Source organism: Triturus cristatus, chromosome 3_2, assembly GCF_964204655.1.
Source record: "Triturus cristatus chromosome 3_2, aTriCri1.1, whole genome shotgun sequence".
Taxonomy (NCBI): Eukaryota; Metazoa; Chordata; class Amphibia; order Caudata; family Salamandridae; genus Triturus; species Triturus cristatus.
The window spans coordinates 922,502,139-922,522,005 of NC_140584.1; the positions used below are offsets into that span (position 1 = coordinate 922,502,139).

At 41.5% G+C, this 19,867-nt stretch overlaps 1 protein-coding gene across 9 annotated transcripts in view; it reads left to right on the plus strand.

Annotated features, from left to right (window-relative positions):
- PRR11 (proline rich 11) overlaps nucleotides 1-19,534 on the plus strand; it is a 242,455-nt gene extending 222,921 nt beyond the window's left edge. For 6 of the 9 annotated variants that reach the window (XM_085649387.1, XM_085649393.1, XM_085649389.1 and 3 more), the window contains one exon: nucleotides 17,955-18,167. In XM_085649387.1, the coding sequence (XP_085505513.1) occupies nucleotides 17,955-18,026 (72 nt within the window). In that variant the 3' untranslated portion in view covers nucleotides 18,027-18,167. Of the gene's footprint in view, nucleotides 1-17,954 lie in introns of all 9 variants that reach the window. The other 3 variants (XM_085649391.1, XM_085649394.1, XM_085649390.1) reach the window with 1 other exon arrangement.
- The last annotated feature ends 333 nt before the right edge of the window (nucleotides 19,535-19,867 follow it).

Consider the following 19,867-nt stretch of genomic DNA (forward strand, 5'->3'; position numbering starts at 1 on the left):
ACTCGGAGCCTGTGGAGGAAGCCCCTCGAGAAACGGAAGAGGGTGAAATCCCAGATGATGATGGGGATGTTGATAACGACGATGATGATATGGCGGAGTGGGACGATTACCAGGCACAGACACCATCCCCTTCTCAGATAGTATCTGGTGATTCACCTCCAGTGGATATAGCGAATTTTCACCAACTAATGGAAAGGGCGGCACACCGTTTTAAACTCACAACGGAGCGCAGAGAGGAAGATTGTTTCCTTTATGATTTCAAGAGTCAACCTTTTAAACAAACTCGTACTATTCCCATTGTGGAATTTATTCGGGAAGAAGGCAAGAAGTTGATGAAGACACCAAATACCTTGCCAGCACAGGTGTCTCGACTAGAAAAGAAGTATAAGGCACCACTAGGAACCCCAGCAAGCCTCACGGGTCAGGCTAGACCTGAGTCAGTCGTTACGCAGGCAGCACAACGTAGGGCGAAAAATCCTGCGTCTACTATCACCGCGCCACCAGATCGTGACGGACGTTGAATGGATGCCATAGGGCGTAAGTTTTCTTCAATGGCTTCTACTGTGGTTAGAGCGGCTAATGCCTTGGCCATCTTGGGTCGCTATGACCGACAAGTGTGGGCTGACATTTCAGATTTGGTTCAAGAATTGCCAGAGCCATCTAAAGTTGAAGCAATGAAATTGCTCCAAGAGGGAGAAGCAACATCTGCGGAAATAATTGATTGTGCAGTGGACATCGCATGCACGGGTTTCCGTCAGCTTGCCGGAGCGGCTGTTCTGCGCAGGCAAGGATGGTTAAAATCAACATCCTTTCGCCAGGAGGTTCAGTCCATGATCCTAGACATGGCTTATGACGGAGAGGCGTTATTTGGTAGTCACGTCGATGAAGCACTCCAGTCCATAATGAAGGATACTGAGACTGCTAGATCTTTAGGAAATCTACAATTTCAAAGACAACATTTTCGTGGTGCACGCGGACGTGGCACCTCCTCAAATTTTCGAAGGGGTAATAATCAGTACAGACCCTATAATCAAGGATCCAACCGATATTCGTATGGCCAGCACCAGCAGTCATCACGACAGCAGGCCTCCAAGTCGTATAGAGGGAAATCCTCATACAGAGGAAACGGGTCAAAGAGACAGTGACTCTTACCGGACAGACAAGGTTGGAGGTCGAATCTCTCTGTTCTTTTCTCAATGGTCCTCCATCACAAGGGACCGTTGGGTTTTGGACATTGTGAAAAAAGGACACGCTTTAGAATTCACCAAATTCCCTCCGCCCACACCACCTTCCGGACCACCACCAGCTCACATCAAAGAACTTTTACATCAAGTTCGACTTCTAAAGCAAAAAGGAGCTATAGAATCAGTGCCAGTATCTCAAAGGGGAAAAGGATTTTATTCCCGGTTCTTCCTGATCACAAAGAAGAACGGAGAGTGGAGGCCCATCCTCGATCTGAGGGCACTAAACAAATATCTAAAGAGCCAGTCCTTTCGTATGATGACGCTAGTAGAGATCTTGCGTTTACTCTTGCAGGAAGATTTCATGGCAACGATAGATCTCCAGGATGCCTATTTTCATATCCCTATATTACAACGGCATCGGAAGTTCCTGCGTTTTCGAGTGGGTCAACACAATTTCCAATTCAAAGTGTTACCGTTTGGTCTGCGCTCGGCCCCTCGAGTGTTCACGAAGGTACTAGCCCCAGTGATAGCGTTTCTGCGACTCCAGGGAGTGCAAATATTTCCATATCTCGACGATTTTCTCCTGAAATCCCAGTCAAGCACTCACCTGCGACAACACACGCTTCTATGCCAGGACGTGTTTCGCTCATTAGGTCTTTCTGTAAATGCAGCAAAATCCCAAATTTACCCTTCACAAAAAAGGGATTTTCTGGGAGCAACTCTGGAGACGGTATCAGCAAAAGCGTTTCTCTCCCAGGAGCGTCTACAGAAGATACTGCGACTGGTCACTGTGATCAGGTCAAAAGAGTCAGTTTCTGTGAGACTGTTAAAATCGTTTCTGGGGATGGCGTCATCGTCCATTGCCTTGATTCCTCATTGCAGGCTGAGAACACGTCCTATTCAGGAAGCACTGGATGCTCAGTGGCGTCAAGTAACGGGATCTTTTCACGACATGGTATGTGTCACAGATCAAATGAGGTCTGCTCTCGCATGGTGGACAATTCCAGACAACTTGCCAGAAGGCACATCATTTCTGTCGGTGACGCCGGACAGGACAATCACGACAGACGCCTCATTAGAGGGATGGGGCGCTCATTTGGAAGATCTCTCGGTAAAAGGAAGGTGGTCCACACATCAAAGAGCTTGGCACATCAACAGGTTGGAGCTGATGGCCATTTTTCTGGCTCTAAAATCATTTCTACCTTTGATCCAAGGAGAATCAGTGCTAATACAGACAGACAACACAACCTGTATGCACTATGTAAACAAACAGGGCGGAACGAAATCTCCAAGTCTGTCCAAGTTAGCTCAATCAATTTGGGACTGATCGCTCAATCACCAAATCATGATTACAGCAGTTCATCTACCAGGAGTATCCAATGTCTTAGCGGATTCCCTGAGCAGGTCCTCTTCTTCGACCCACGAGTGGGAGTTACACCAACCAACTCTGGAGAGGATATTCCAACAATGGGGTCGTCCGCGGCTGGATCTCTTTGCTACTCCGGAGAACCGGAAATGCCGCAATTACGCAAGCTGGCATCCCCACAAAGAATCGCAGGGAAATGCCCTTCTGATGAACTGGTGCAATCTATTTGCGTACGCTTTTCCTCCAATTCCCCTCATACCTCGGGTACTTTGGAAGATGAAGAGACAACCTTGCCACCTGATTCTAATAGCCCCACGCTGGCCCCGACAGGCGTGGTTCTCATAACTGCTCCTGCTGTCTCAATGCCAACCAATCCTCCTGCAACATCGGGCAGATCTGCTCACGATGAGCGAAGGGAGAATCTGTCATCCGAATCCCTCCTCACTGAGCTTATCGGCCTGGAACCTGAACACCATGAGTTTGCCCATTTAGACATCCCACAGGATTGTAGGGATATTTTGGCCCAAGCAAGAGCACCCTCTACGGTCAGGACGTACAAGTTTAAATGGAAAAGGTTCTGCCACTGGTGTGCTTCTAATGGAGTCCACCCGATACATTCCACGGCGCACCAATTACTACCATTCTTCTTGCACCTAGCTAGTTCTGGACTGTCTCACGCAACCTTACGGGTTTTCCTAGCGGCAATTTCCCGTTTCCGACAGGATGGATCAAATTCCCTTTGTTCCTCAAGAATAATCCGTCAATTCTTTAAAGGCTTGTTTAGAAAATTTCCGCCAATTCGGCGCCCTCCTCCGTTGTGGCATCTTAACATTGTGTTGGCGCAATTGATGAGACCACCGTTCGAGCCCATTCACAAGGCTGACTTAAAATATCTATCTTGGAAGGTGGCCCTACTTCTGGCACTAACGTCTGCACGTCGTGTCAGTGACATTCATGCTTTTACCATCAAACCTCCGTTCCTGCAGTTCAAACCGGATGCTGTAGTGTTGCGTACCAATCCATCATTCCTACCCAAGGTACCTACGGATTTTCATATTTACGAGCCAGTGATATTAAAGACTTTCTTTGCTAATCCTCAGACACCTGCAGAGCAAAGATTGCATTCTTTGGCCGTGAAGAGATGTTTAAAGTTCTACATCAGTAAGACAGCTTCGTTTCGAAAATCTGATCAACTCTTTATAGCGTATGGACGCTGTCATAAAGGACGTCAGGTTACTAAGCCGACGATTGCACGCTGGATTTCGGCAGCTATTGTTTTCTGCCACCAAAAGGCAAACAAACCTCTGCAGTCTTCAGTGAGAGCACACTCGACTAGGGCAATATCATCATCTACCGCCTTATTTGCTGGAGTACCTGTGCAACACATCTGCAGAGCAGCTACGTGGTCGACCAGACACACGTTTACTAAGCACTACTGCTTGGCAACTTTAAGCGAGGAGGACGCTGCAGTGGGACAGGCAGTGCTACGCAATCTTTTTAAATAAGGTGAGCCTCTTCCTTCCCTCCTCCATATTGTTTTCATTTACTGTTGAGATAATGGTTCATTTACACTTATATAGATATTCAGTAATATCATATATATAAGGATATTGATTGGCATTACAACTGTTTAGTGCTGTTATAACTATGGAAACAATAATAATTGTTACTGCTAGCTATTCTATATTCAAGCATGTGAATCTATGAAAGACACCCCAATACCGGAGAAGAACAATTGTTACTTACCTGTAAACGGGTGGTTCTCCAGTATTGGTGTCTTTCATAGATTCACATGCGACCCTCCCTCCTCCCTTCAGAGGCTCTCTTCTCCTCATACACTCTAAAGTCACTTTGGTGCTACGAAAATCTGAGGTGAGGAGCTCTGAGGAGAAGGTTCTAGAGAGGAGCTGGCGCCTGATTGGCCGTAGTTTGGACTAACATAATGACAGAGATAGACTGCGAATGTCCTTTTTTCTCTTTCCATGTATCTCTATGGAGATTTCATATAGGGACATTCTTGATGTCATCACTTACTTATATCTCTGTTTTTATATGATTACTTATGTATATGTATATATGTATGTATATATATATATATTATGGCTGTATATATTGCTATATTATTTACCGTGGGACTCCCACTCCGACGACGGGGAATATTCAAGCATGTGAATCTATGAAAGACACCAATACTGGAGAACCACCTGTTTACAGGTAAGTAACAATTGTTCATATGACTCATCCCAGGACAAAATGATGTGAGATAAACTCCTAGAAAAAATAAATTACACAAAAGTCCAAGAATGACTGTTTACTCAAGACCCCTTCTTGGATGAGACCGCAGAAATAACTTGAGGAATGGAAAATACTGCAGTACTCGAGAAGTGTTTTTAAAGAGCAGTAAGTTAAAAATTTTCACACCATGAAACTAGAATTAAAATATAAATCATAGGGTGGAACTGGGAGTAAGAAATTTAATATAGAATGTTACATTTGCAGCAGCAGAAATCTCTTGGATATTATAAACTATTATAGCAGTAAGTGCAACAAAAAGGGGACACTATGCCCAGGTAGAGAATTGGAGAAAGGAAACAGGTTAACACATTAGCAATCACCAAGGTTAGGAAATCTGCTCAAGAATATGCGCAGGAAGATTATGTATTGCAAATGGATGGTTGTAGAGTGATTGGATCTTATTATGGCATGAGTGTAAGAATGATAGAAGTTTATGGATCTCCTTGTACGTTGATTAGGGAACAGCAATGAAAAATATTTAGGCAGAGACCATTAAGTAAACCATAGTTTAAATCAATACCATAGTGGAAAATACCTATTGAAGTGTTGGGGTGTTTTCTGTTATTCTACAGTTCCCCGGGAATACCACTTCAGGTGCTTTGTTTGTGATGAAAGGGGAGGCATGTTTAATGGGGTGGGTGAACATAAGAATTTGTGGAACACATTACCCCAAGAAAGTTTTAGTGAGAATGGAAGTTCAGCAAATGAGGTGGAAAGTCCTATTTGGGTTTCCAGAGGATTTTATCTACACATTTAAAACAACTTAGTGGGTTTGGGTGCATTCAGTTAAGTCCGCTGCACAGCCACATGTATACAAAGTACTTAGGATGCTTGTATCATGAGGAAGAAGCTAACATAGAAACTAGAGAGGATAAGCAGAAACAGTATTGTTAGAAATGAAGTCTCTAGTTGGCAGAGGTCTGCACCCTGTCCAAGTAGGGACCCTCACTTTAGTCATGGTAATTAGGAGACACACCCACACCAGTTTAGAAAAATAGCCAATATTTATCTGAATAAAACAAGACCGAAACAACAAAAATCAAACATACACAAGTCAAGATGTGAATTTTCAAAGACCAAATAAATTGTAGTTCTTAAAAAATCAATGGTTGCACTTCAATCAATCAATAAAACTTTATTCGGATGTATTGTAACATCCATGAAAGTATACACAATAAAACAGTACAAAAGCACCGTAACACATCAAAAAATAACGCACATGTTTTTTAAACAGGAAGGATCCGTGTGCACGAACAGCATGTTCTTGTCTTCCACATCCCTCAAAAGCCTTGGATCGATGAGGATTGACTGCATTCTGATTTGACTTTATTCAGCCTTTACTAATGCGAACCAAGGGATTAATAATCCATTGTCTAAGGAGAGACAATCATTTATTATCTCCTTAGTTAGGGCTGCCTCAGAATTTCGCCAAATAGAAAGCTATAACAGAACTGGCTGAACCCTGATTAAATCTGCTATGTAAGGGATTATCCAGTTCCTTATGACAGATGAAGTGCGAGGCTGAAATGGGGACAGATAACAGTGATCTGCAAAACCTTTTTTCTACGCACTGATGGCTATGCAATTTGAAGTCCCCCATAGCTCGCCCCCATACATGGCCATGACTATGCATTGTGAGTTATATAGAGACTAAGTAATGACCATAGAGCCATAGAGAACTTGGTAGTGCGAAGAGCAACATTGGAAGACCAAAATCTCAGGCAGAAAAGGTAACTCCCAAATATGGAAAGTTGTTTACACTGATCAGGCAGTGGTTACCAAGTGTCATATTCCTTAAGGTACCACACTTAGGGCCACAAGACATATGTGATATAGAGAACTTAGGGGCTCATTACGATGGCGGATGGACTGGCTCCGTCTGCCACAGTGGCGTGAACTGGGACCGTCCGCCATGCTTGCGACGGTCCCGCATACCCTATTACAATGAGACCACCACCGCGGCGCTCTTGTTTCGCAACGTTAACATTGCGGCGGTGGCTGCTGACAGCAGCACTGCTGCGATGCCAAAAAGAGCAAGTTGTGCGTTTCACTGCACTACGTGGCAGGCACTACACTGTGCCTGGCACTTGGTGTTTTGAAATGTTGGGGGGTACCATGTGTACCCCCCCCCCCCCCCAGTGCACCCTTACTTCCCCCCACTACAAGTGGGGCCGGCAACTGGCCCCCAAAACCAAACTGCCTGCCTTTCAACTGCGGTTGCACCGACGCGGAAAGGTTGGCTGGAGACCGCATTATAATTTGACAGACGGTGCTTGCTAGGCACCACCACCGTTTTGTGGATGCAGACCGCTCCGCCGGGCAATCGTAACGATTGCCTTAGGCAGTTCCGTGGCGGACGGGCTTTGCCTCCGCCATGGTCGCGGTCTGAATCCCATCGCCATCGTAATATGGCGGTTGGCGAATCGCGGTCTGGCGGTGGCGGTCCTTCCACCATCATAATGAGCCCCTTAGTCTCCAGATCAAGCAAGGACGTAAAAGAAACAAAAGCGTGCACAAGCAAGCTCAGTGCCCTGGGGCTACGAGCCAAAAGCACTGTGTCACCCGCATAAAGGAGCGAAGTAAGGGGGCCTTCTTTTATAATTGGTACATCGGGAGTGGCACAAATGAAATGGGTGTGTGGCTCATTATTATTTTTATAATGAATTTAAAGAGAGGAGCCAGCACACAACCCTGTCTCACTCCCCAATGAATACTAATATCCCAGATACCGCATCCTGTGCGCTGATGCAGACCCTGGCCCTCATATCCTTGTGCAAATAAGCAAGAGAATGCACCAAAACTATATCTAACCCTGTAATTTGTCCCAGTTCACACATTTGAATACTGATGAAAGGTCCATAAAGGCCAAATATAGCGGGGGCTGTTTTGCAACCATATATTTTCCTAAAACCAAGTTTAGGTTAAGGCATTGCTCAATGGTCCCCACTTTATGCCTAAACCCGTATTGACAGGTTGCACTTGATCGGGACAAAGTACCTTAGATGCGTAAAAAATCAAAGACGATGCGAGGCGCAGGAGAGGTGTGGAAAAAGGGAGTGATGTGTTGGTTCCTTCCTACTATAGGGGAGGTGGTGTGTGGTTTTTGGGCATAATACCTCGGTTCCTTACTGCGGTGCAGTGTCAATGAAGAAATCTATGCCCAGGGATGATCCATCAAAAGTCAAGTCGCATTGTGTCAATTCCACAGCTTTGAGTAGGCGCTGCATTGGAATCAGGCTGATGCGTCATGGACTTCAGTGATCCAATGCTCGAGGCCAGCACAACGGCAGTTCTCTGGACGCGCTGCGACGAAAAGTTGAAGCCTACGTTGTAAGTCGCAGTTGTCGCGTCAAGTGGGTACCACGCTCTGGTGTAGGCAGCGGCGATGCCTTGAGTTTCGGCAATGATGCGCCATTTCCAAACGATGCTTGGAGTCGATACGTGTATTTTCATCTTTCTATCACCAGAACTCACTTCCAAGGGCCCAGGAACTGGATTTGGAACCACTTGGCAGAGTAGGACTCATAGCAGCAGAGTCCAGGTGATTGCAGGTGACGTCTTTGATGGCCCTGAAACTTCTTAACAGGAGGCAAGCTCAACTCAATCCCTTGCAGTCCCTCCTGACAGCAGTCTTGGCAGAACTTCCTCAGCCTAGAAGTGTTCTGAGTATATGGTGTGTGAGGTCAAGTACTTGTACACATTTCAGCCTTTGAAGTAGGCAGACTTCAAAGAGACGTCTTTGTAGTGCATAAAACCCTGCCTTTCCCTGCCCAGGCTTCAGACACACTACAGGGGGAGGAGACTTCTTTGTGTGAGGACAGACACAGCCCTATTCAGGTGTTATTGTCAACTCCTCCCACTGCTCTAGCTCACACGTGTGGACAGACACCACCTACTTTAATATGTTTGAAATGGTGGCCCTGCTCAAAAGTGCAGTGAGAGTTTTCAATTTCAATGTTATCTGGGTACCATCAAATAATGTTGTGCAAAAACTCACAGCACTTGACTTACTACATAACACTGGAAGGGCTCATTTTGACTGAAAAGAATACCATTGTGTCCATCCTCGGCCTCACTTGCCATTAAACGAGCGATGGATGCCATGTTGAAGGGGTCACATATTTTCAAAATATTTTGATGTTTGTGGAGAATAAGAATGTTGTTCATGAGAGATTGGACAGAATCTTAAGAATTATGAAGGGAAAATTAAGGAAATTCATGGCACAGAATATTGAATTTGGAGTGAGGGTCATGGATTGTTCACTTTGTCACCTGCCAAAAGATGGAATAACTCCAAAAGAGAGTTTAGTTTGCACAGTCAAGGATCCTCCAAGTCCACAGAACAAGATCCAGTTAGTTATTTCCAGGTTTGTTCTAGGTTTATTCCCAGTTTGATTAAAGACTCAACACTTGGAAGTTGTAATTTAAAAGAACAAAAAGGTATGTGAAGAAATATGTCCACTGTTTTTAGTGAATAAAGTCAGATATTGGTAGTGTGGCGCTATTAACGCCATGCATAATAGTCACCAGTGTCTGTGCTTATGGCCAAGGAGTGGCCCTCCTATAGAGAAGGGATCTAAGAGATAAGATGGTGGTTTTTCCTCCGAGGTCTTGAAGGGTGCAGAGGCAGTATATTATGTCTTCGAAAGTGAAGCACTGCTATATCAGTAGGACAATCACGTTTTTAGTCCTTATTTGTGAGGGAAGGTGTTTGTTAAATGAACAGACAACAGTTGAATTGTTCACCAGCAAGGGTATCAGCAGAGTAACTCCACACATTGCCAAGGTTCAATATTGGTTGCATGATTATATATATATAAAATGGAGTATCTGCCAGGTGTGCGTAATACTACTTCAGATTTGCTGTCCAGGTTACCCCAGGACATTTAAGTACAAAACCTGTTGAGGAGGTTAAAGGGGAAACTTGGGGGGTTGGAATGGCAAATGATGTGTTGGTTTTAGCTTAGTCTCTAGTAAAGTGATTTTAGAGTAGTTGTGTGAAACATATAGAGTGTGAAGTAAGGAACCTTGAGCATTGTATCACTTGTAGAATGTTAAGCAACGAATGTTAGCCGGAACTCCAGGTTGGCAGTTGCTGCTAATCCATGTCCTGCCGATTTCCTACATATGCATTTCATAAAATTAACTTCCGAAATTCTCCATGTACCTAAGGCCTTTAAGGACTTAGGGAAATTCATTTGAACTAAAACAGTATTTTACACAATGTACTTTAAAAAGACATAAGCTAATCATCATAAAACTATACAGTTTCAGTCCCTTTGCCAAAACAGTATACCTTCCTACTAGACCTGTCTTAGCATTCTGTGGACCTGTTACTGTTTATGCCCATTATATCTGATAGAGACTTCTAGCCACAGTATCCTTACTGTAGAATTATCTCCGGGCGTCGACTGGATCAGGAATTTTGTGTCAGCAGTACCCCTGCGTGCTGCTAGGTAGCGTCATTGGAATCTGCGTGGTGTGTTACAGCGCACCAACATCAGTTCTTTTTTTTTTCCATGCCAGTCAGAGCAGATCTGAAGAGAGCTACCCCCAGTCAATTTTTAACTGACCTTTTTTTACTTTTTGTCAGTCTGTTAAAGATTTTTCTCCTGGTGTGTCAGTATGTCCACTAAGAAGGCCAGCTTCAATCAGCAAATGTCAGTGACAGACCCGCATTTTGTTTGCTTCTGGTGCCTCGATCTACGTCGACTGCTGTGCTATGCACCTTAAGGCCCTTAAGCTCCTTGCAACCCCATGTGCAACGCTGTTATGGTCTTGATCCCGGTCAAGAGGAAGGGCCCGAGATTGGTTGCAGACCAAGATCCTTGCCGCTCTCCAAGCCGTCGGGTAAGTCCCACAAGCGCAAGAAGAGTAAGAAGTCGAAGAGGTCTTTGACTTCACCTTGTATGTCGAAGTCATCAGATGAGATTTGGGACCGTAGATAATCAAGGCCTGGCTCAGCAGTTTAGCCTGTGCCTGTACCAGCTCAGTGCCTCCCTGAGTTTCCAGGAGCTGGAGCAGCCCCCGCCCAACTCTGTGAGTTGTATGAGACCCTGCACCTCATATTTGTACTGCCCAGGCCCGCTAGTTCGGGAGGGGCCCCCACTGGTTCACCGCTGGCTCCAGTTAGGCTCCTTCGATCCATGGATGGATTCATACTGGCGCCGGTCATACCACATCGACCTACTTCGGTGCCGGTCCCGATGCAGACAGTCCGGCAGCGCCATCCCCCTTATCATGCCCCTGCTCCGATACCGACCTGAAGTGCGTCCAACTCTGGTGACTGGAACCATGCCATCCTGGCAGGACCGTGAGCCCTATTATTATAGGTTAGGACTAAAGGAGGATTGAGAGGGGTTGCTGGACCCTGAAGAATACAAGCCCCAAGACCCCAACATGGACTGGTGTGAGGAATTGGCCGACACCAGCAAACTGGACACCTCTCCAGATACTGGCATGCTGTCTCCCCCTACAGTGGCTACTGAGGAGGGGTATTCTTTTGCTATGGTGGTGAGAATGTTTTCTGCGGTCCTGGATCTTAGCCTACCCTCAGTGGCAGTCAAGACTAACGTCTTGACGGAGTTGCTTCAGCTGGGAGTGACCCCTCAGAACTGTTTCTCCCATTTAATAAAGCCCTAACGGACATAATGCTGGGGACTTGGTCCAAACCCTGTACAGGGGCTCCTGTGAACAATACGATTGCCCGCATTTGCTAGTAAGTACTTGACCTTTTATGTTACTTTTAAGCAGACTCCAAGGCATCTGTCAGTTTAATAAATAAATATGATGTCACTTTCAAAATCACTATGTTTGCCTTTTCTGATAGCCGAGTCCCGCACATACGAATCTTTAAACATTTTTTTTTACATAAGCTGAATGTTTGTAGCTTTTAATCTCTAGGCTAGTCTGGAAAAAGCATAACTCATAGTTTTAAAAAGAGAGTTTTGTGACCAAGTCCATCACAAATGGTGATACATTACAGAAGCTTGGCCCTGGGAGTAGAAGCTGGCACCAAAGTGTTATATGTTGTGGTAAACACCCAAAATATCGATTCCAAAATATCGACTGCCCAGAATATCGAAGTTAAAATATAGAGTGGACAGAATATCGAATTATCAAAATATAGATAGGTCAGAATATCGAAATTGGGGTACAAAATATCGATTTCCAAAATATAAACTTTAAAAATATAGAATACCATAATATCGAATTTTAAAATATAGATTACCATAATATCGAAAAAAAAAAATGTGTTATGTATGGTAGTATATGTGTTAAAATGATGTATTATTTTTGTAATGTATGTTTAATTTATTTCAACAAATGAATGTTATGTAATTTAATTATTGCGTAATTTAATTCCGTAGCGGGTTGTGGGTTTATATGGGAATAGGGTTGGAAGTAATTTAATTATGGTTAATTAAATGTTAATTATATTTATATGTTTTGATAATTAATTAATTGATAATTATTAATTGGTAATTAATTTTTATTAATTGGTAATTAATTTATATTAATTGATTAATTGATAATTATGTTAATTGTATTTGTTATTATTAGGAGCGGGTTGTGGGTTTGTAGGGGAATTGGGTGGGAAGTAAATTAATTGTAATAAAGTAAATAATTAATTTTTTATTTGTGTATTGATAATTAATTGATAATTAATTAACAATTGGTAATTAATTTGTATTAATGGGTAAATAATTTGTATGAATTGCTAAATTTTTATTTGCAAAATTATTTTTATTAATTGATTAATTGATAATAATGTTGTACTTTTTATTATTGGGAGTGGGTTGTGGGTTTATAGGGGAATTGGGTGGGAAGTAAATTAATTGTAATAAAGTGAATATTATTTTTTTATTTATGTGTATTGATAATTGATAATTAATTTTTAGTTGGTAATTAATTATTATTAATTGGTAATAATTTTTTATCGATTGATAATTAAATTTTTTTAAATGGTAATTAATTGTTATTAATTGGTAATTATTTTTAATTGACTTTTTATCGGTATTGATAATTAATGTAATCTTATTTTAAATTTAAATCATTACTTTCCCTACTTTTGCACTCTCAGGAGTGGGAATAGTATTTTTTACCCTCCGCTATCCAACTCTTTCCCTACTGTTGAACTCACTGGAGTGGGAATAGTAATTTTTACCCTCCTGCTATCCAATGCTTTCCCTACTGTTGCACTCTTTGGAGTGGGAATAGCAATTTTTACCCCCACGCTATCCAACGTTTTCCCTACTGTTGCACTCACTTGAGTGGGAATAGTAATTTTTACCCCTACGCTATCCAACGCTTTCCCTACTGTTGCACTCACTGGAGTGGGAATAGTATTTTTTCCATTTGCGCTATCCAACGCTTTCCCTACTGTTGCACTCTCTGAAGTGGGAATAGTTAATTTTATCCTCCCGCTATCCAACGCTTTCCATACTGTTGCACTCTTTGGGGTGGGAATAGTAATTTGTACCCCTACGCTAACCAACGCTTTCCCTACTGTTGCACTCACTGGAGTGGGAATAGTATTTTTTACCCCTACGCTATCCAATGCTTTCCCTACTGTTGCACTCTCTGGAGTGGGAATAGTAATTGTTACCCTCCCGCTATCCAACACTTTCCCTACTGTTGCACTCTCTGGAGTGGGAATAGTAATTTTTACCCCTACGCTATCCAACTCTTTCCCTGCTGTTGCACTCTCTGCAGTGGGAATAGTAATTGTTACCCTCCCGCTATCCAACACTTTCCCTACTGTTGCACTCTCTGGAGTGGGAATAGTAATTGTTACCCTCCCGCTATCCAACGCTTTCCCTACTGTTGCACTCACTGGAGTGGGAATAGTAATTTTTACCCCTGCGCTATCCAACGCTTTCCCTAGTGTTGCACTCTCTGGAGTGGGAATAGTAATTGTTACCCTCCCGCTATCCAACGCTTTCCCTACTGTTGCACTCTCTGGAGTGGGAATAGTAATTTTTACCCCTATGCTATCCAACGCTTTCCTTACTGTTGCACTGTTTGGAGTTGGAGTAGTAATTTTTAACCCTACGCTATCCAACGTTTTCCCTACTGTTGCACTCACTGGAGTGGGAATAGTAATTTTTACCCCTGCGCTATCCAACGCTTTCCCTACTGTTGCACCCACTGGAGTGGGAATAGTAATTTTTACGCTCTCACTAGCCAACAAAATCTCGACTTTTTTAAATTACTTATATTATGTTTACATTTTAAGCTTTTTTATATTATATTATGTATGTTTTATTTAATTGTTTTTAATATTTAATTTTATATTATTTTTAATACATTTAAAAAATTCGATATTTTGGCTAACTATATTTTAACAGTCTATATTTTGGAATCGATATTTTAGTACTTACCTGTTTGTAGATAGGGAGTCGATATTCTGTCCTTCTATATTTTGGTGTCGATTTTTTGTGTAGTCGATATTTTGTCCCTCGATTTTTAGTCACTGAACCATATGTTGTACCTCATATTGTTAGCTCTTTTATTTCTGAAGTTTTGGGGGCCATAAAGTGCTATTGGATGGATCTGGTGTGGCAACTGAGCCTGGTCACCAAATCAATAAAATCAATAAATCTGAACCACATTAGGCTCAACATTAAAGACCAAGAGAAATTTAGTTTTTAAACCATGAAGGTTATTTCAGAGTTTATGGTTTACAGAAAGCAAAAATCAAATTAGTATCAATTATTAATCAAACAAAATGCGAATGCTTAGAGTAATATTCAATTCAAATTAAATCAAAATCTTACAAAAGAAAGTGAGTCCTTTCTCTGAGAAGGTACTCTAAAACTCCAACTCTGCTCTATTTTTAAAACATCTGAACTCAACTGCTAAACTAAAAACACACAAACTCAAACATTTTTCACACCTATGCGCAGTTCTCATTAGACTTTCTAACCAGGTTAAAACAAGACGATACAAATATGTGTTTCTCAGGTTCTTAAGGTTTCACACAGTACAGCTTCTGTCTGTGTCCCTTATTGTAATAGGATGAGATACATGTACCAAGCTGCACACTGCAGGTGTCTTCTTGAATGCACTATTCATCAAAACATTCCATGATCATCACAAAGAAATGTAAACATTTCATCATATGCGAAAGAAGGAAAAGGAACATCTTGTTAGTTAATTAGAACTCCAGCTTGCCTAGAAACAAAATGCACATGTGTCATAAAGCAAAGATGGCAACCAAAGTCGGCTATTTTAAAACGTAGGCCTAAATTAGCCATTTTAAAATGTAGGCCAACCCTAACCATAGTCAAAGTAAATGTGTTAAAACATTATTTCTCTCCCCAAATAACATTTGCATGTCTGTGTCAAAAGCGTGTGAATGCAAAACACTTTAATTTAAAGAAAAACGTTTTGAATGTTAATATGCCCCCCCTGGCCGCCCTCCTCTAGTCTTTTCAGTTAGACATCGTTAATATCAGGTCTAGCACATATGTTACTGCGTCAGACCTCACATTTACTTCTCTAACTTCTTTTAGAGATCGGATGTTTCCAAGCACGTAGTCTACACATCAATAACTAGTGTCATTATGTGACAATCTTGCTTTTTTAAATCAAACTATATTTCCTCTTGCACAGTTTGGCTACTCTGTGTTTTGTTTGATTTGAATGACGAAAAAGTTGCATTTGCAACAGGCTCTCTGCTGTTTTGTTCTTGTTATTACCCATGTGCTTATGTAGCCTATCCTTCTTTTTCTCATGTGACATCCCTGCAAAATCTAGAACTAAAGACCATGAGATGAAACCAAAGTGGGAAAGTGAAGGTTGATGCTCAGACTCGGATGTATTGATTCTCAGTGTTTTCATCTGGTTCCCGTCTTGCAACAAAAGGGGAAAGGCTCCGTAAAATGCTGCAGCTATGTCAGCCCGGACCACCTCAGTCTGAAACCCTAAATGAGTCTAACCTAAAAATATATGGTTTTACAGCAGGAGGAAAATATTAATGTTCAAAACAAATAGCTTAATCCTGAACTGAGTCCGAGACGATCTGCCACTTGTTGATTTCTTGATGGTAACATCCTACCCCTAAAGCTAATAGTGAATGGGAACAAGTCACATTATGCTGCACCTTGATTGCTTCCGTCATGACCGTAAAAGGAACCCAAGTAGTTGTACAGTAAAACGTGTGTATTTACGTGTTGGAGACATTCGCTGGAGTTTTTGTGGATATTAGTTGAATGGGAAAACCACATGATTATGGCAAGCTGTACATTATAAAGGTTCTGTATTTGCTATGAGTGTTACTAAAGACAAGGTACATCTTGTTATGAATGTTACTAAAGATGAGGTTCATCAGGGGTGAAACCAGACCAGCTACAGATGATAGTGGAAAGCAAAAATAAAAAAGTGAAAGGAAAGAAAAAGGAAACATATAAAGCTAAGCAGGACACTGCTTAATAGAAATAGTTCAAGTGCTTCACCACTTCACTCTCTCATTATACAGTGAGCCTTATCAAAAAGACTATGTACTGAATATGATCCAGAATTGTTAATTGATCGCTTCCGATGAAACGATCAATCAAGGGCAAAGAGCGCCCATTGTGTCTCTAATCGTTCAGAGTGAACCCTGGATCAGCTAGAACAACCTTCTTGGACCGAGCTCTCTCTACTCAGGTTTGTACAGGCCCTGCTACAGACATGCTACACATTGTAGAGAGCATCCTCAAACTCCTTGCAGTGGTCTCCTCGTTCAAGAAGCAAATCTTTTCCCCAAAAAACTTGAAGGTTTCCCATCATGCTCAACCAACCACACCATCCAGACCCTTAACTACTTCACTATAATTTTGCTCCTTCATTACCTTTGTCACACCTCCACCCACCTGCGGAAGTCTTTCTCAATTTCTGGCTTCCGATTCACTTTAACTCAAAACAGCAAGGAATGGCAGTAGAACCAAGCACAGAGAGCCAGGGTGGCCTGTGAACAGTATTCAGTAATTAGTAACTAAGTAAATAGCCCATAAAACAATCGCACATCAAAAATAATAAATAAGCACAGTAAAATACATACATCCTAAAACAGATGGCTAAAAATGCTTTTAACAAACTAAATGCATATTGGGCAATAATTGATTGTTACAATCCGGCATCTTAAATCGCTTGTGAAATAGCATATGGAACAGTAATTCATAACATAGTCTATAAAAGAGCATTGCACATTGAATACGTTTAATATACATCCATGCTAACAGACCCCTAGCCGCAAACAATCCAAAAGAAGTAATTAAAACAACATTCGGATAAACATCGATTAATTCAGAAACGATAACAAAATGCACAATGACTTTCTTAATAATCAAACTGCAAACAGATATCTGCTAAAGCTAATAACAAAGGAGGGGTTGCAACAGTCATTTTTAGGTGCAGATCTCGTGGTAGCTAGAGTGAGTGGGTTGAGTGGTTATACACAAGGAGCCACCATTAGATGCTAAGTGGCCACTAAAGCAAAGGAGGTGGATAGGAAACCAGGATAAAGGTAGGGCCTACAGCATGTGGTACTCCACCCACATACCTTGCATACTGAGCTCGCCCGGGCTGGGAGTCAGTCGCATGTCTGGTAGACCCAGTCTTGTAAGCCATGACACAACCTTTCTAAACAACCTTTACTTCATAACATGGGGCCTTATTTAGAGTTTGGTGGATGGGATACTCTGTCACAAATGTAGCAGCTATCAATTCCGCTGTATTACAAGTGTATTAGATCCTATGTATGGTACTTGTAATGCGCCCAATGAGATATCGAACACGTTTTCACGAAGTATCCTGTCCGACAAAGTCGAAATAAAGGCCACAGTTTGGTTGTGAGCCCTTCTATGGGGTTCCATGGTGTAACTATATATCAATCACAGAAGGTTATTATTTTAGATTGTATTACTCTATACTTTATGCTCTTATTACCCCTTTTACTTAAACCTATATTGGGACATGTTTACGCAGATATGGATATTTAAAAGCACTATGTAGTTGCCCAGGTTAACTGTTGATGCATATTGTTCACTAAATATTCTTTGCACACTGTCTGATACAGAGCTATTATCTGGATTACTATATTTGAATAAACTGTTTCCTTATAGATGGCGCTTCCCAAGAGCCCGCCCCAAAAGCACTTGCATGCCGACAACAGGAGCTACGAAGAACTCCAGTAGAATAGGAGCAGGCTTATTATTCAACCAAGCTGGAGACAATTGGGCTCTGAGCTAATGTCATGGACTACAGCCACAAAGTGGAATTTCATCATCTAAAAAAAAGTTGTTAGAATTTACACAAAGTTTACAAGGTGTGAAAATGTGTGGAAAATTGGCAAATCCATTCCACTTGTTGGCCTATTTCATCAGGTGTTTTTCCATCAGCACGTAATATAAAGATCGCCATGGTTATCATGACAACTTAATGACGAGATATCACTTGACATGCAGGCACATGGCTAAACCGCATTTTTTTTTAATTCAATCACGGTGGTCGGTTTATGCGGTGGCTCGGGGTACCGTTCTGCAACTGTTTACTATGCTTACCCTTTGAGGAACACTGTATGGTATGGCCTACATAGAGAACAACATTGCACAGTTGTTTTAAGGCATTGCCATGGTTTGAACGTTTAATGCAAGAACATGTTATATGCTTGAAACTGCTTTCAAAAGTGAATTTTCTCATAGAAAAAATAAAGATTTGATACGTTGCTTAACCATTCTCCTCAAATTCCCCCCACCCCTCAAAAACAAATTACGGCATTTTGCACTTTTTACAGCTTGAGCCTGTACTCATGCTGTTTATGGCGTAATTAAACAGGATTTTATTTTTTTTAAGCTGCTACATTCATTATTGTTCAGAATATATAGTGGTTGTCTATTACATTGTATGTTTGTTCTGCAAATTTGATCAGAAGCCGCCTGTTTTTGCCACTTTCATTGCTTGCCCTCTTCATGTATCTCTTAAAGTGACCGCTTTATCTTTTCTTGAAATCTGAAAATATGCAATTGAGTCACTGTCTTAACTATGTTCTTATGTTGTACAGTATGACACATAGTAATCCGCATATCAGTGGCCACGTTAGTGTTAATATACCCAGCACCAATTGCTTCTTTTTAAGTTGGAACAGTATTTTTGATGTAACTAACAGGTATTGGATACTACAATGTCATAGTTATATCTGCTGTTCATCATGAAGGTCAGTATGTGCAATCTCTCAGTCAGTATTATAGTTGTTTCGCCTGGTATGAGTCCTGCCTGGTTTCTAAAGCATGAAGAAATGTTGTCTGGATGAAAGGTGTCAATCGCCCTCCTGCTCAGCAACCTGGCAAAATCCAAGCGCTGCACAATCTTGAATCAGAATATTTGCAATGCCCTGTGTTCTCATTGGCGTCATTGTTTGTCCTTTTCTTTACAGTATTTCCGACCATATGAATTCCCAGATTCAGGTTATTCTAATATTGTTTTGTTGTCTTTAATCCCTAGTTGTATTCTTTTCATTCTGAAAGGCTGTACATGAGCTTTGCTGCGCTGAAAACTAAATTTGCACGCAGTCTAATTGTTTGTAAAGAACGAAGTGTCTTGCTTTTAATATGGTGTACTGTACCATGTTTAAAATATTGCTTTTAGCTTATGATTTAGTTACAGATTGTACTTACCTTTACCTTTCACTAAAGTTGGAGTACTGCCCTGTGTTTCGTCTATTTCTTAATGACTTCGTTATCCGTCTCTCGGGACCTTAATTTGCATTATTAAACCTTCTTTTTTGAAAACATGCTAATGATGATTTACGATGAAATGGGTCGGGTGGAAACAGTACATGTCCAGTATAAGTTATGCCTTTTTATTTTAATGTTTTCTTTGTTTTGTAAACAATCAAAAGAATACATGTTAAACAGCTCAAAAAAAATCTCAGGAAACAGTCTATCGCTTTGAATATCCCTCCCAAATAATTTTTTATTTATTTATTCTTGCTTTTCAACTAAATTGCACATTCAAGAATGCTTTTTAGGTCTCGCCT